General features: G+C 40.9%; 1 protein-coding gene across 7 annotated transcripts in view; it reads left to right on the top strand.

The window, feature by feature from the left end:
* LRBA (LPS responsive beige-like anchor protein) overlaps nt 1-11,225 on the top strand; it is a 559,883-nt gene extending 548,658 nt beyond the window's left edge. For all 7 annotated transcript variants that reach the window (XM_075930027.2, XM_075930020.2, XM_075930019.2 and 4 more), the window contains 2 exons: nt 1,410-1,561; nt 9,684-11,225. In XM_075930027.2, coding sequence (XP_075786142.2) covers nt 1,410-1,561; nt 9,684-9,774 — 243 coding nt within the window. In that variant the 3' untranslated portion in view covers nt 9,775-11,225. The remainder of the gene's footprint in view (nt 1-1,409; nt 1,562-9,683) is intronic.
* Nucleotides 11,226-13,826: the final 2,601 nt, after the last annotated feature.

The raw sequence follows: 13,826 nt of genomic DNA on the forward strand, positions 1-13,826 counted from the left end.
ATATGGACAAGGGGATGGGACGGGACAGAAGTGTTTATAGGTATTGGAATTTACTACCTTTCAGAAATGGGACTAGAATCCAGGATTCCAGCCAGGAAGCTGTGAGAAAATAACTGTGGAACTCTTAAGCAAAGTGTTTCTTGTATCTTTCTGGCTGGGCCAAATAGAAGATGATAGCCTACCGCTGCTTCCAGTTACTCTTAGATTCCGCAAGGAGGAGCAGCAGCCGCCTAACTGGAATGCAGAGGGGTGAGGTGTATGAAGCAGAGAGGGAATTACATGAGCCTGTGGGAAGCAGAGGAGAATGGAGGCAGTAGTAGGGTCTCGTATGCAGCAGTTAGTGGTACGGGTCAGTGTTTTAGATCCAAAATTGCTGATGACCTACCGGTGTGGGGGCCGCTATGAAGCCACATGATTCAATTACTGATTTTTTGTTTTGTTTTTGTTTTGCTATTTGAAAAACGAAGGAAATTGTGTTAATGCATCTCTCTCTCTCCCCATCTCCTCCCCCCAAGTTTAAGAATGTTAAAGCTGCCTAGTCAACACTCATGTTTAGGAAATGACAAAATTAAACTTGCCTGTGCACAAGCACCTTTCATTCTGCCAATTTCTAATGTTGGAGTGCTTTATTTTGCAACCTAGCTGTTCTTTTAATGTGGTTTTTATAAGTAATATCAATATATGTACTCCCCATATTATATTAATATGAGTGTGGGATTGCCTATTTCTCACATGCGGGGAAACGGTGTAAATTTCCCAGTTCATCCAAAATGGGGCCCAACTTTTAGAACACACTATCATGTATTCCGTTTCTAATACATTAGCTAAATATACCTTTTTGCAAGTATTTAGAATATTTTAAAAAATCATTTCATTCAGACTGTTTTTTGTATCCGTCCAGCTATAAGGCCAGGTGACTTAGTTTTACATGTCCAACTGTGTAGGACTCAGGGGGAGGGAAAAACAAAAGCAGATAAACAGAGTTCCAAATGTGGCCTATATAAAAAATGAGGGCAACTCTCTTGTGTTAAAGCTGTTGGAGTGAATTTGAGGTGTAAGTACTGCAGCCTCCTTTGAATGTATCTGCATAGAAAATCAAGTCTCCTTAGTTGTTGTTATACTTGATTTTTGGTATGTAAATTAGTTGATAGGTGGAATAACCTGAAGTCACTTGACCATCCTTTCTATTGTATTTTTTTTGTGAAGAAACCAGTGTTGTGTAGATTGCAATATTTACCCTTCATTTAAGTTGCAATTGACCTCTAGCTTTTCAAAAACTGTATCTACTGATGTGAACTATCTTCAAAGATAAAGCTGTGAAGGTGGAGAGAGGGGGTCTCCTGGAGGTGAGGGGAGTAATAAAAAACAATACGTTATTTTAACAGAAATGTTTACGTACTTTCTATTAGGCAATCCAACTGAGCCGTGATGGACAGTACCTACTTACAGGTGGAGACAATGGCGTCATCATGGTATGGGAAGTGTGTGACCTCAAGCAGCTTTTTGCTTACCCAGGCTGTGATGCTGGAATCCGTTCCATGGCCCTGTCATATGACCAAAGGTGAGATTAAAGTTTGGAGGTCAGAAGTACTTTATGGAATGTTGTTTCTGTGTAAGGGTATGAAGGAGACATCATTAAGGTATAAACGATCTTTTTCCTTTCAATATTGTATTTACTTTGATTGCACATACCAGTAATTGTATGGAGAATTCTGTATACCTTTTTAGTGTTAAAAGGACACTGTTTAGGTCTGATAATCTTCTTCAGAGTTGTAGTTCCTGTTAGGCAAGCTAACACTCATTCAAGGAAATCTGACTCTGAAGAACTTTTAATATGTGTGGGGGGGGTTTCTGTCTTCAAAGGAAAAAAATATTTCTAACTATAAGTCTTCAAACCATTAACAAAAAGAAAATAGACACTCACTAATGTTCTCATCAATCTTTTACGTTTTGTTTTCTCTACCAAAGGATACAAAATTAAACGTATTTACAACTGCCTATATTAAATCCACCAATGCCACTATAGTTAAAAGCCCTTGTGCATTTTTGGCACATAACTTAGTCCATAAGAACTTAAGAACAGCCATACTGTGTCAGACCAAAGGTCCATCTAGCCCAGTGTCCTGTCTGCTAACAGTGACCAATGCCAGATGCCCCAGAGGGAGTGAACACAATAGATAATCATCACATGAGTTCTCTCCTGTCATCCATTTCCAGACAAGCAGAGGATAGGGACACCATTCCTACCTATCCTGGCTAATAGCCATTGATGGACCTAACCTCTGTGAATTTATCTAGCTCTTTTTTGAGCCCTGTTAAAGTCCTAGTCTTCACAACATCCTCTGGCAAGGAATTCTACAGGTTAACTGTGTGCTGCATGAAGAAAAACTTCCTTTTGTTTGTTTTGAACCTGCTACCTATTAACGTAATTTGGTGACCCCTAGTTCTTATATTATGGGAACAAGTAAATAGCTTTTCCTTATTCACATTTTCCACGTCATGATTTCATAGTCCTGTTTAAAACTTGGATGTTTATAGTTGCATCTAACTTCTTTAGCTCACATACTATATAGATTTTTGCTTACCCCATATAAAATTTACAAAGCCATCTAAGTCATTAGATCTTATTGAAAGTCATTTAGGAATCTTAGGCAGTTTTAAAATGACATTCAACCCTGACGACGCCCAAAACGTAGCTTGACAAAAGTACGTTACTACGGACTATGAACAAATGTCATATCCTGTGTAATGTAGTTAGGTTGACCCAGCCTCCACTCTAGACAAATGTAGGTTCATAGAAGCATTCTTCCACTGATCTAGCTACCTTTTTTCAAGGGGCTGACTTACTACAGCAGAAGGAAAATATTCCTTATGTCACTGTATCAAGTGTATCAGGTGTATGGCAGGGGTGGGCAAGAGAGCCTCTGCGAACCAAATTTGTCCCGCGAAGTGGATTGATCTGGCCTTGCTGCTGCCCTGCCCCCAAGTCAGTCAGGGCCTCAGGATGGAGGAGTGTGCAAAGTATCCTCTCCTGCCAGAGTGCACAGTGCTTAGAGTGAACAACAGGCAAGGGCAAGGAGTGAGAAAATTCGTGCACTCCCCTCCGCCCCAGGCCAAACATACATCAAATACTCTTTAAAATAGATTTTAACCCATTTCTTCTTTCCAATCTTGAAACACAACTCATCTCAACTTCTGCCAATCTTCATAACCTCTTTCAATCATAACCTCTTCTCCCTTTTACATGTTCTCATTCTGGAAAATGGTAGCTTTCTAATTATTAACATGTCAGGCTCTGTTATTTTTGTCCCAATTCTAACTTTGAGACCTTACTCAGAGTTCATCGTCTTGTTTTCTGATGTACCTATTTGGATCACTTTAGTATTTGATGAAACAGTGGGTTAATAGCGATAATTAGAGCTTGTCAAAAATTTTGACAACAGGTTTTCATCAAATATGCAGTTTAATCACAATCAAAATATTTAGTGGGGATGTGTTGATTTTGATAAATTATAGACAGGAAAAGGTAGGAATGTGTCATTTCTGTAATGTCCATGTGATTTAATTTTGTTTTGACTTTTATATTATATTATAATCAAATTGAATTCCAGGCACATCCCATTGTCTTGGCACAACTAAACCCTTAGCTTGCTTTAAGTTATGATAAAGAGAAAGCAGCATACCAAATTTGGTGGTCCTAGCTCAGGAAGAATTCTTGACTAAATGGTCTCTCAGACAGACAGATGCACATTTCTAAAACATAAGATAATATAAACATCTAAAATAAATTAATTGAAACACCACTGTCAGAATGTTTTGATACAGGCAAAATGTTTTGATTGTCTCAAATTAAAACTTTTTTTTTGAATTTTTATTTTGCAGAAGACTTAGAAATGTTGGCTTTTCAGAACTAATCAGAACAATTTTTTTCACTCTGTCAGAATTTCTCACTGAACAGAAAGTTGGGATATCAACCAGCTCTAACAATAATATCACAAGATGAGATGATAAACATGACTGACACAGCAACTTCTTATTCATTACAAGCCAAGTTGTAATGCTTAATACTCAGAACTCCAATAGGAGACCAGCAGTTATGATTGCTTTAATGGCCCCCAGCGGGATGATAGCTGTTCAAATGGAGCTAAAACATCTCCAACAGCCAGCTTGTAACAAAGATGTGAAATACAAAATGCTTCTGTGGTGGATACTACTACCACGGCTGACAAGGGAATTCACCAGACTTGTAGGAAGCTGGCTCTAGCTCCTGCCCCCTCACCCCCCAAAAGGATGGCGCCTCAGGTGGAAGGGTTGGGGTTGCGGGCTAGCCTCCCTCAGCCAGCCTTCAGAACAACTGCAGCATAGGACACACACACATCCTCTGGTGGCAATTTAAAAGAGCACAGGGCTCTGGCCACTGCTGAGGTCATTTCAGCAACAGTCAGGCATCCCAGGCCCTTTAAAATCGCCAGGCCCAAAGGCAGCTGTTTCCCCCCCGCCCCTCTCCCTCACTTCTGACTGTGCCCCTGACTCCTACTTAGTGCTAAATATCAAATAGCAGCACTCTGATTGTTTACATGCATATAAAATGAAGCTGCACATGTGATAATAAAGATGTTGTAGCCCTGTACCCATATCTGGTTCTTCAATGAAGATCCTGTGCTGAATTCCTCTTGAACTGGGGAAGAATGAATTAAAAGCTGCACACCTGTTTTCTCCCTCCTGAATCCCCTCCATGTTGCTATCTCATTAGCACTGCCACCAGCAGAGTTAAAACCATTATAAAAAGAAAATCTGACGTGGTCTGTGTGTCGTGACAAATTCATTTTTCTTGCCATCTACATCTTGACCCCCTTTTGTTGCTCAGATGTGCCAGGACAATTTATTTGAGCTTTATCATCTCTGATTCATACTTCCATGTATTAGACCAGTAACCAAACAACTTGCCTACATTTTAAAATTAGTGGACACATTTTAAAATGTAGGTAAGTTGTTTGGTTACTGGTCTAATACATAAAATTGGATTAGTTGGTAGAATTCTTAGGCAATATAGAATCAGATCTGGAAGAGACCTCAGGAGGTCATCAAGTCCAGCCCCTGCCCAAGGCAGGACCAATCCCAACTAAATCAACCCAGCCAGGGCTTTGTCAAGCCGAGACTTAAAAACTTCTAGGGGTGGAGGTTCCACCACCTCCCTAGGTAACCCATTCCAGTGCTTCACCACCCTCCTAGTGAAATAGTTTTTCCTAATATCCAACCTAGCTCTCTCCCACTGTAACTTGAGACCATTGCTCTTTTTTCTGCCATCTGTCACTACTGTGAACAGCCTCTCTCCATCTTCTATGGAACCTCTTTTCAGGAAATTGAAGGCTGCTATCAAATCTCCCCTCACTCTTCTCTTCTGCAGACTATAAACAAACCCAAATCCCTCAGTCTCTCCTCGTAGATCATGCACTTCACCCCCCCCCCCAATCATTTTGGTCGCCCTCCGCTTTCCAATGCATCCACATCCTTTCTATAGTAGGGGGGCTCAGAACTGGACACAATAACCAGGTGTGGCCTCACCAGAGCCGAATAAAGGGGAATAATAATTTCTCTAGATCTGCTGGAAATGCTCCTCTTAATGCAACCTAATATGCCATTAACCTTCTTCTCTACAAGGGCACACTGTTGATTCATATCCAGTTTCTCATACATTCTAATCCCCAGGTCCTTTCCTGTTGAACTGCTATTTAGCCATTCGGTCCTCAGCCTGTAACAATGCTTGGGATTCTTCCATCCCAAGTTTAGGACTCTGCACTTGTCCTTGTTGAACCTCAACAGATTTTTTTGGCCCAATCCTCTAATCTGTCCAGGTCACTCTGGCCCCTATTCCTGCCCTCCAGCATATCTACCTCTCCCCCTAGCTCAGTGTCATCTGCAAACTTGCTGAGGGTGCAATCCATCCCCTCATCCAGGTCATGTTGAACAAAACTGGTCCTAGAACAGATCCTTGGGGTACTCCACTAGAAAACGAACACCAGCCTGACATCAAGCAGTTGATCACTACCTGTTGGGCCCGACAGTCTAGCCAGCTTTCTATCCATCTTACAGTCCATTTATCCAATCCATACTCCCTTAACTTGCTGGCAAGACTATTGAGAGAGACTGTATCAAAAGATCTGACTTTGCCATATCCACAGAGCCAGTTACCTTATCATAGAAGCTAATCAGATTGGTCAGGCATGACTTGCCCTTCATGAACCCATGTTGACTATTCCTGATCACTTTCCCTTCTTCCAAGTGCCTCAAAATGGATTCCTTGAGGATCCCCTCCATGATTTTTCTGGGGACTGAGTTAAGGCTGACTGGTCTGTAGTTCCCTGGATTGCCCTTCAAGATTGTCTCCCGATCTCCATGAGTTTTCAAAGGTAATGGCCAAAGGCTCCACAATGACATTTGCCAATTCCCTCAATACCCTTGGATGCATTAAATTCGGACCCATGTAAAGAGGAGAGGCAAAGAAAGCATTGAGTGCTTCAGCTTTTCCCACATCATCTGTCACTAGGTTACCTCTCTCATCCAGTAAGGGCTCCACACCCTCTCTGATCACCTTCTTATTGCTAACATGCCTGTAGAAACCTTTCTTGTAAGCTTCCTTTTTGTGTTTAAGCTCACCAGAGATTTCCCCGGTAAGCCAATCTGGTCGCCTACTATATTTGCTTTTCTTGCTGTGCATTGGCATGGTTTCTTCCTGTGCTTTCCATAAGTCTTCTTTAAAATACTGCCAGCTCTCCTGGAATCCTTTCCCCTTCATGTAAGCATCCCAGGGAATCCTGCCCTTCAGTTCTCTGAGGGAGTCAAAGTCTGCTTTTCTGAAGTCCAGGGTGTGTATTTTGCTACTCTCCTTTCTTTCTTTGGTCAAGATCCTGAAATCTACCATCTCATGATCACTGCTTCCCAGGTTGTCACCCACCTCTATTTCCCCTGCTAGTTCCTTCCTGTTTGTGAGCAGCAGGTCAAGCTGCGCATGACCCCTGGTCGGTTCCTTCAGCACTTGTAACAAGAAGTTATCCCCAACATTCTCCAAAAACTTCCTCGATTGTCTTTGTACAGCTGTATTGGTCTCCCAACAGACGTCAGGGTGATTAAAGTCCCCCATGAGAACCAGGACCTGCGATCTGGAAACTTCTCTCAGTTGTCTGAAGAAAGCCTTGTCTACCTCATCCACCTGATCTGGTGGTTTATAGCAGACATCAACCATAACATCCCCCCTGTTGCTTCCACCTCTTAACTTAACCCATAGACTCTCAACAGGTTTTTCTCCCTCTCTATACTGGAGCTCTGAGCGATCATACTGCTTCTTACATACAATGCAACTCCTCCACCTCTTCTTCTTGAACAGTTTATACCCTTCCATGACAGTGCTCCTGTCATGCGAGTCATCCCACCAAGTCTCCATTATTCCAATCAAATCATAGTCCTTTGACTGGGCCATGGCTTCTAATTATTCCTGTTTGTTTCCCAGGCTTCTCACATTGGTGTACTACAAACATCTTAAATAACCGGTTGATCGCCCTACCTTCTCTATTCGAGTCAGGGGTTCTCCTTTGTTGCTCATTCCTCCTTTTCTTTCTTCCCGATATCCGACTTCCTCACTTACCTCAGGGCTTTGATCACCGTCCCCCAACGAACCTAGTTTAAAGCCCTCCTCACTAGGTTTGCAAGCCTGCCTGCGAAGATGCTCTTTCCTCTCTTGGTAAGGTGGATCCCAACTCTTCCTAACAATCCTTGTGCCCAGATCAGAGTCCCATGGTCGAAGAAACCAAAGCCCTCTCTCCAACACCATCTGCTCTACCAAGCATTTACTTCCTCAATTCGACAATCCTTACCTGGATCTTTTCCTTCAACCAGAAGGATGGACGAGAACACCACTTGCGCTTCAATTTCCTTGATTCTTCTTCCCAGCGCTACATAATCTGCAGTGACCCGCTCAAGGTCATTCTTGGCCGTATCATTAGTTCCTACATGGAGAAGCAGGAAGGGGTAGCGATCCGAAGGTTTGATAAGTTTTGGAAGACTCTCGGTTACATCCTGAATGTGAGCTCCTGGTAAGCAGCACACTTCTCGAGGTTGCAGGTCTGGACGGCAGATGGATGACTCAGTCCCTCTTAGGAGGGAGTCCCCAACCACCAGTCATCTTCTTTTGGGGGGGGGAGGTCGTGGAACCCCCATCCCTAGGACTACGCATCCCATGTCTTCCGGTAGATGGTGTTCCCTTCTGATTTCTTCTCTGAGAGGTCCCTGCTAAAGCATTCTCCACCGCAGTGCCTGTGGAGAGAGCCTGAAAGCGGTTACTTACCTCTACAGGAATGGGGGATACCTGAGTTGGCCGCCGCCTTCTTCTTCTAGAGGTTACATGCTGTCAGTTCTCTTCCTTGTTCTGTACTGCCCTCACTGGCTCTTCAGCCTTCTGTGCCTGCAGGATTAAACGCTGCCTTCTATCGAGAAAGTCTTAATCCTCTCTGATGGACTATAGGGTCAATACTTGGGCCTCAAGTCCTCTAATTTTTTCTTCCAAAATGGCGACCAGCTTGCACTTAGTGCAGATGAAATCACTTCTAACTACTATCACCATCCATATCATCAGACCTATCACCATCCATACCTGCCTTCCTTCTGAGAGATTCCTCAGATGTTATTAAATGCCTCCTTGAAGGGCAGGAGAGAGAAAAGAAAAAAAAATTTTCAAGCAAAAGAGCACCAAACACTACGGGGGTCTCCCAGGGTGAATTCCCAGGCAAACTTCCATGTTGGCTTCTTCCCTGCTCACTGCTGTCTGCGTTCGGTCTTGCTGCCTTTTTTAGAAGGCTGAGACTAGGCCTGGCTCAAAGCCTTGCCTCTGATGCAATCAACCCCTGAAGGCCCACCAGAGCTCAGGAAGTTTTGATAATAGTTTAGTGAAAAGGTTTTAAAGAATGGCAAGTGTATCACACCCCCTTCCCACTCCCCTTCCAAACTCCCTGTTGTTAGCCCCTGGTGCTGATTCACTGCTATATAAAGACCTGGACTCCCCCTAATTAAGGCTCAACCAATGAACAGAGGCTTCTAGATTTCAAACCTTGATTAGAAACTCACAACTTCCACCTGCCAGCCACAGCACACACTCCTTGGGTGGAGGGGAAGGGGGAGGAAGAGGAGAAAAAAAAACCAAACACAAATTCAGCACACAGCAAGAAACCCAGAAACACAAACACACACTACCGACAGCCACTTCCCTCGAGTCCTGTATTAGCTCCTTCTTCACCTGGAGAACTCCCTCTCAAAACTCCCTGTTATCAGCCCCTGTTCGCAAGCTATTTATACTACGTGAACTAGGTGCCTGAGTTCTAGCTCGTGTAGATGTGCACTAGTTCTCATGGAGAATAGCAGTGGTATCCTGGGCAGTGGTGGCTAGCCGCCCTAAGTACATGCCCTGAGATTGATGCTCAGGGCAGCTAACCTGTGTCACTGTTTGCTGCTGCCCATGCTGGTGCAGCTATGCCACATGCTAGTTCAGTGAAAGCTTGGGTGAGCATGTCTTACACATCTGATTTATAGAGGTGGTGCTAGATTTGGTGGAAGAAGTCTGTCCAAGAAAGATCAGTCAGTTGTATTTGAATTTTAATGGCTAACTCTTTAATTGGATTTTGTGCTTTCCGTAGGTGTATAATGACTGGCATGGCTTCTGGGAGCATAGTGCTCTTCTACAATGATTTCAACCGATGGCATCATGAATATCAAACCAGATACTGAAGTGGAAACAGAGACCAGAACTAGCACTGACAAGGACAGCTGCTGTCAGAATGAAACTGAACATAGCAAGCCTCTATTCAGTATCCTGCTGCAGCGTTCTGTATAAATAGCTATATTACATCTGAATGTAACTTAAATTTGCTCGAAGAAGCAAACTATTTTTTAAAGTTAATTGCTATTTTTGTAGACCTTGCATGATTTTTTGGGGGCAAAGGGCAAAGAAGCAGAAAATTGGCTGCTGGGTTCTGTAGTTAAAAATCTATATTTTTAGTCATAATGAGAAGTCTATTTTGATTCATGTATGGAAAGAAACCTAAAATAAAGATGGTTAAAACACTTATTCTAACTATATTATGAAGATATACATTTCCCATCTAAAGCTTTATCTAGAACATTGGGAAACATATGATTTTAACACATTGAAAGTGGGTTATAATATTGAGAATTTTAATTTGTGCTACACTTTGTCTTGATGTACTTTTTCCAAATGATTGTACTTCTTCAGCACTGAAGTTTTTGGGAATCAATAATATTTAAATTATGGTAAATGTAATTTTAACCATTACAAGGAATTGTTTCCATCAATATTACTATTCAAGCATGTTTCTAGGCTTAGACAATTAGTTCTTTTTTTAGTTATATGTTTTTGTTGTGCAGTTAAGAGGGAGAAATCAGCAACAGAGTCTGTGTTACATCAAATGTGAATCCTTCTAGTTTTTACCTAATAGCTCCTTCAGAGCACACCAAAATGTGCATTGTTCCTCAAAATCAAAACTTCAAATTGGGGAGTTTAGACATGTCCTCAAACTAGCAACCTAAACAGTATTTTTTTTAATTAGATGCAAATACCAAAGCACACTTCTGCTGTTTGACTATGAAAGCACCAAGAGGCAGGCATTCAACTGTTCATAGCCTTGACATCTTTGCAGAAGCTCCAGACTTACAATTTCTTTTCCTTTTTTTTTTCTTCATTTTTTTCCAGAGGACTAACCACCATAGTTCTGTAGAAGATACCATGTCTTGTGCTGTGTATGGCAACAAAACCTTTCAATTTTGCTGTCATCAAATCCAATTTTGTCCAATCACATTAATAAATGATCTCCTCCTTTTAGGAAATGAAAAATAATTTATACTAAGGAACAATAAGTTATTTTGGTGTTGCATAATTCTACTTTTCTACAAGATTGCTGTGCAGAATTCTGTGAAAATATTTGTGAAAAGAACTGTATTGTTTTGTAAGTCTGTATTGCATAAATAACTCTCTTTGTATGTTGTGATCTATATGAGTTAAAATTTACATTCCATATCTGTATCAGTTTCTCTAGCTGCTTACTGGAGCAGTTCCCATTTTTCTAAGCATTCAGCTACTGTCTCTTTTAAGCAAAGATTTGGAAGTGATTTCACTTCAGTTTGAGTGAAGATATTAAATAAAATGGCATTTATAATTGAGACCTTCAATGCAATGCATTGGGATCTTGTGTTTTCAATATGTACAAAAGAGAGAAAAAATAAAACAAAACAAGGAAATAGCTACCTTTCGCCCAATGCATTTGTAAATACAAAGCAAACACAGGACTTTGAAACAATAATAGCCTGATTTTCCATTGTGTTATACCATTTATATACTAATATATCGATATTGATGTCAGTGGAGTTACACACTCAGGGCACATCTAGACTACCCTCGGCTTCTGAAAGAAGATATGCAAATTCATGCCAAATTTGCATATCTTCTTTTGATCCCTTTTTTGGAGGAGGTTTTTTTTGGGGGGGGGGAAGAAGCAGTGTAGATGGGGGTTTTCGTGCAAACCTCCCCTTTTTCGAAAGAACCCTGTAAACCTCATTTTTGAGGAATAAGGGGTTTTTTGAAAAAGGAGGGGTTGTGTGAAAAACGCTGTCTAGACTGCACCTTTAAAAAAAAACAAAACAAAAAACACAGTCTCCAAAAAAGGGATCAGAAGAAGATATGCAAATTCATGCCGAATTTGCATATCTTCTTTTGGAAGCCGAGGGTAGTCTAGACATGCCTTAAGGTGTAACAGAATGGAGAATCTGGTTAATGAAATGTGGTAGTCATTAGTTTTAAATGCTGAACAATTGTCCACTAATAAATTGGGCTGAATTGAGAATGAGGTTGTATAAAAAATAAATAATCTTTACAAACTTTTACTATTTGCAAAATTCATACCTCTGTATGAATATATTTTAAGTGGACATAGATACAGGTATAATTTTGTAGAGGTTTGTAGTGGATATATATATGCTGTGTAATGAATTGGTTATAAATGTCTTCGGTGAGAGTAAAATGAATCTTCATCATCTATCATATTACCTAGGTGCAAAATATAGAATAGCAAACCTTCTACTTTAGTTTTCTTAATTAATTTAGAAGTATTCAACACCGTCAGACAGGTAGTTGCAGGGCTTTGTTGGTCAGGAGAATCCTTCCCCAAGATGGAACATTTCAGTCATAATTATTGCTCATGTTCCAATGCCATTTGGGGTTGAGTCCAAGTGGCTACATCTGCGGTAGTAACATGGGCCTCCTGAGGAATCAAGATGTGGCCCTTTATTATGCACATGCTTTGGGTATGGTTCAGGTTTGCCACACCTCACATACATAAGAAATCTCAACCCACTGTTCTCCTTTGTCCGCAGAACACACTTTGATTCCAGATCTGCAGGGTTGTAGCCATGTCACATCAGTTCTAGACACATTCCCCATTGCCTCTGTTGGGCTTGAACATCTCTTTTCCCATCTGGCAGAAGTACCTGTGTCAAAGATGTGGGGGTACTATATTGTGTGGCCAAACCAAATGATTTCATGGGGCCTGAGGGGGGAGAGTAAAGCAGTTTTTTATGCTTGCTTGAATTAAATCTGCCTACCACAGGATCATGTACACTCTTCTTTTAACCTTATTCTCAAATGCTGTTTATCCATTAGTGTAATCAGTACAAAAGTCTGTGCTAGCCCCCTAGAACCAATTTAATGAACAGGAGCCAGAGATTAAATTATAATTAAATAATTCGGAGCTGGTGGTGGTGGTTTTTTTTTTTTTTCTCCCCAGAACACTGCTGAGAGAGAAGGGAGCTGTTGCAAGGTAGAAAGTGAAATGTTTCCCTTTTTGTCAAGAGACAATTTTCAGATTCAGAAAGATCAAATATGGCTCATGGACTCTTAAACTCTGGTAAGTTCATGTTGACATATTTCTTGTAAAAAGGGATGTGATATTTGACTTATCCTAACTAATATTTTATATGAACTAATAGTTATGAAAGTGAGGCCAATAACCCTCAGATTGATTAGAAATAAGTTTGAGATTTTCTGTTTATACGTCTCTTCAATGGCTTCATATAGCTTATGTTACTCATGAGTCTCTGGACTAAATGGTACAGTAAATAAGTAGCCATTATGTTTTATGTGGAATGCTGTTGGTTTTTAAAGGAAGCTTGAATCCAATGTTCTCAGTTCAAAGGGAAATAAATTTAATGTTAATCTGAGAGAGCCTTTCCTGAGCAGTCAGCAACTATTACATAGTATATTGAAAAGAGCCTCTCTTCTTCTCAAATTGTGCATTCAGCTAGTCTATGGAAAATATGTTTATATTGCAGTTTTCCCCTCTTCTGTTCCCACCATTTCTCCAGTTTCTGACTCACTTGCTTATCATGCTTTGTCTTAATCTCAGATTGCAGTCTCTTTCGAGGAGGGACTTTTATTAAGTCTGTATAGCACCTAGGTACAATGGATTCCTGACCTGCTTGGGGCCCATCAGTGCTACTGTAATAAAATAATAAATGTTAAGAGCCAGTGATTTATGTTGCAAGAAATGCAGCTGTAGTTTACTGTGAAAGGGGAACTTGAAGTTGTGTTTTAGTATCATGAAAATCCTTATTAGAGCTTTTTGTCAATAGAAAATTAGCAATTAATTGAGTTCATCATTCTGATTCTATAAATGTTCAGGAAACATGCTGGAGATGTCTTCCTTCTGGGTTGTGTTTCATGGTTTTCCAACAAACAAAGAAAGAGGGGCTACTCCCTTGCTTATACATCT

Source organism: Pelodiscus sinensis, chromosome 4 (assembly GCF_052426305.1).
Source record: "Pelodiscus sinensis isolate ZL-2025 chromosome 4, ASM5242630v1, whole genome shotgun sequence".
Classification (NCBI taxonomy): Eukaryota; Metazoa; Chordata; order Testudines; family Trionychidae; genus Pelodiscus; species Pelodiscus sinensis.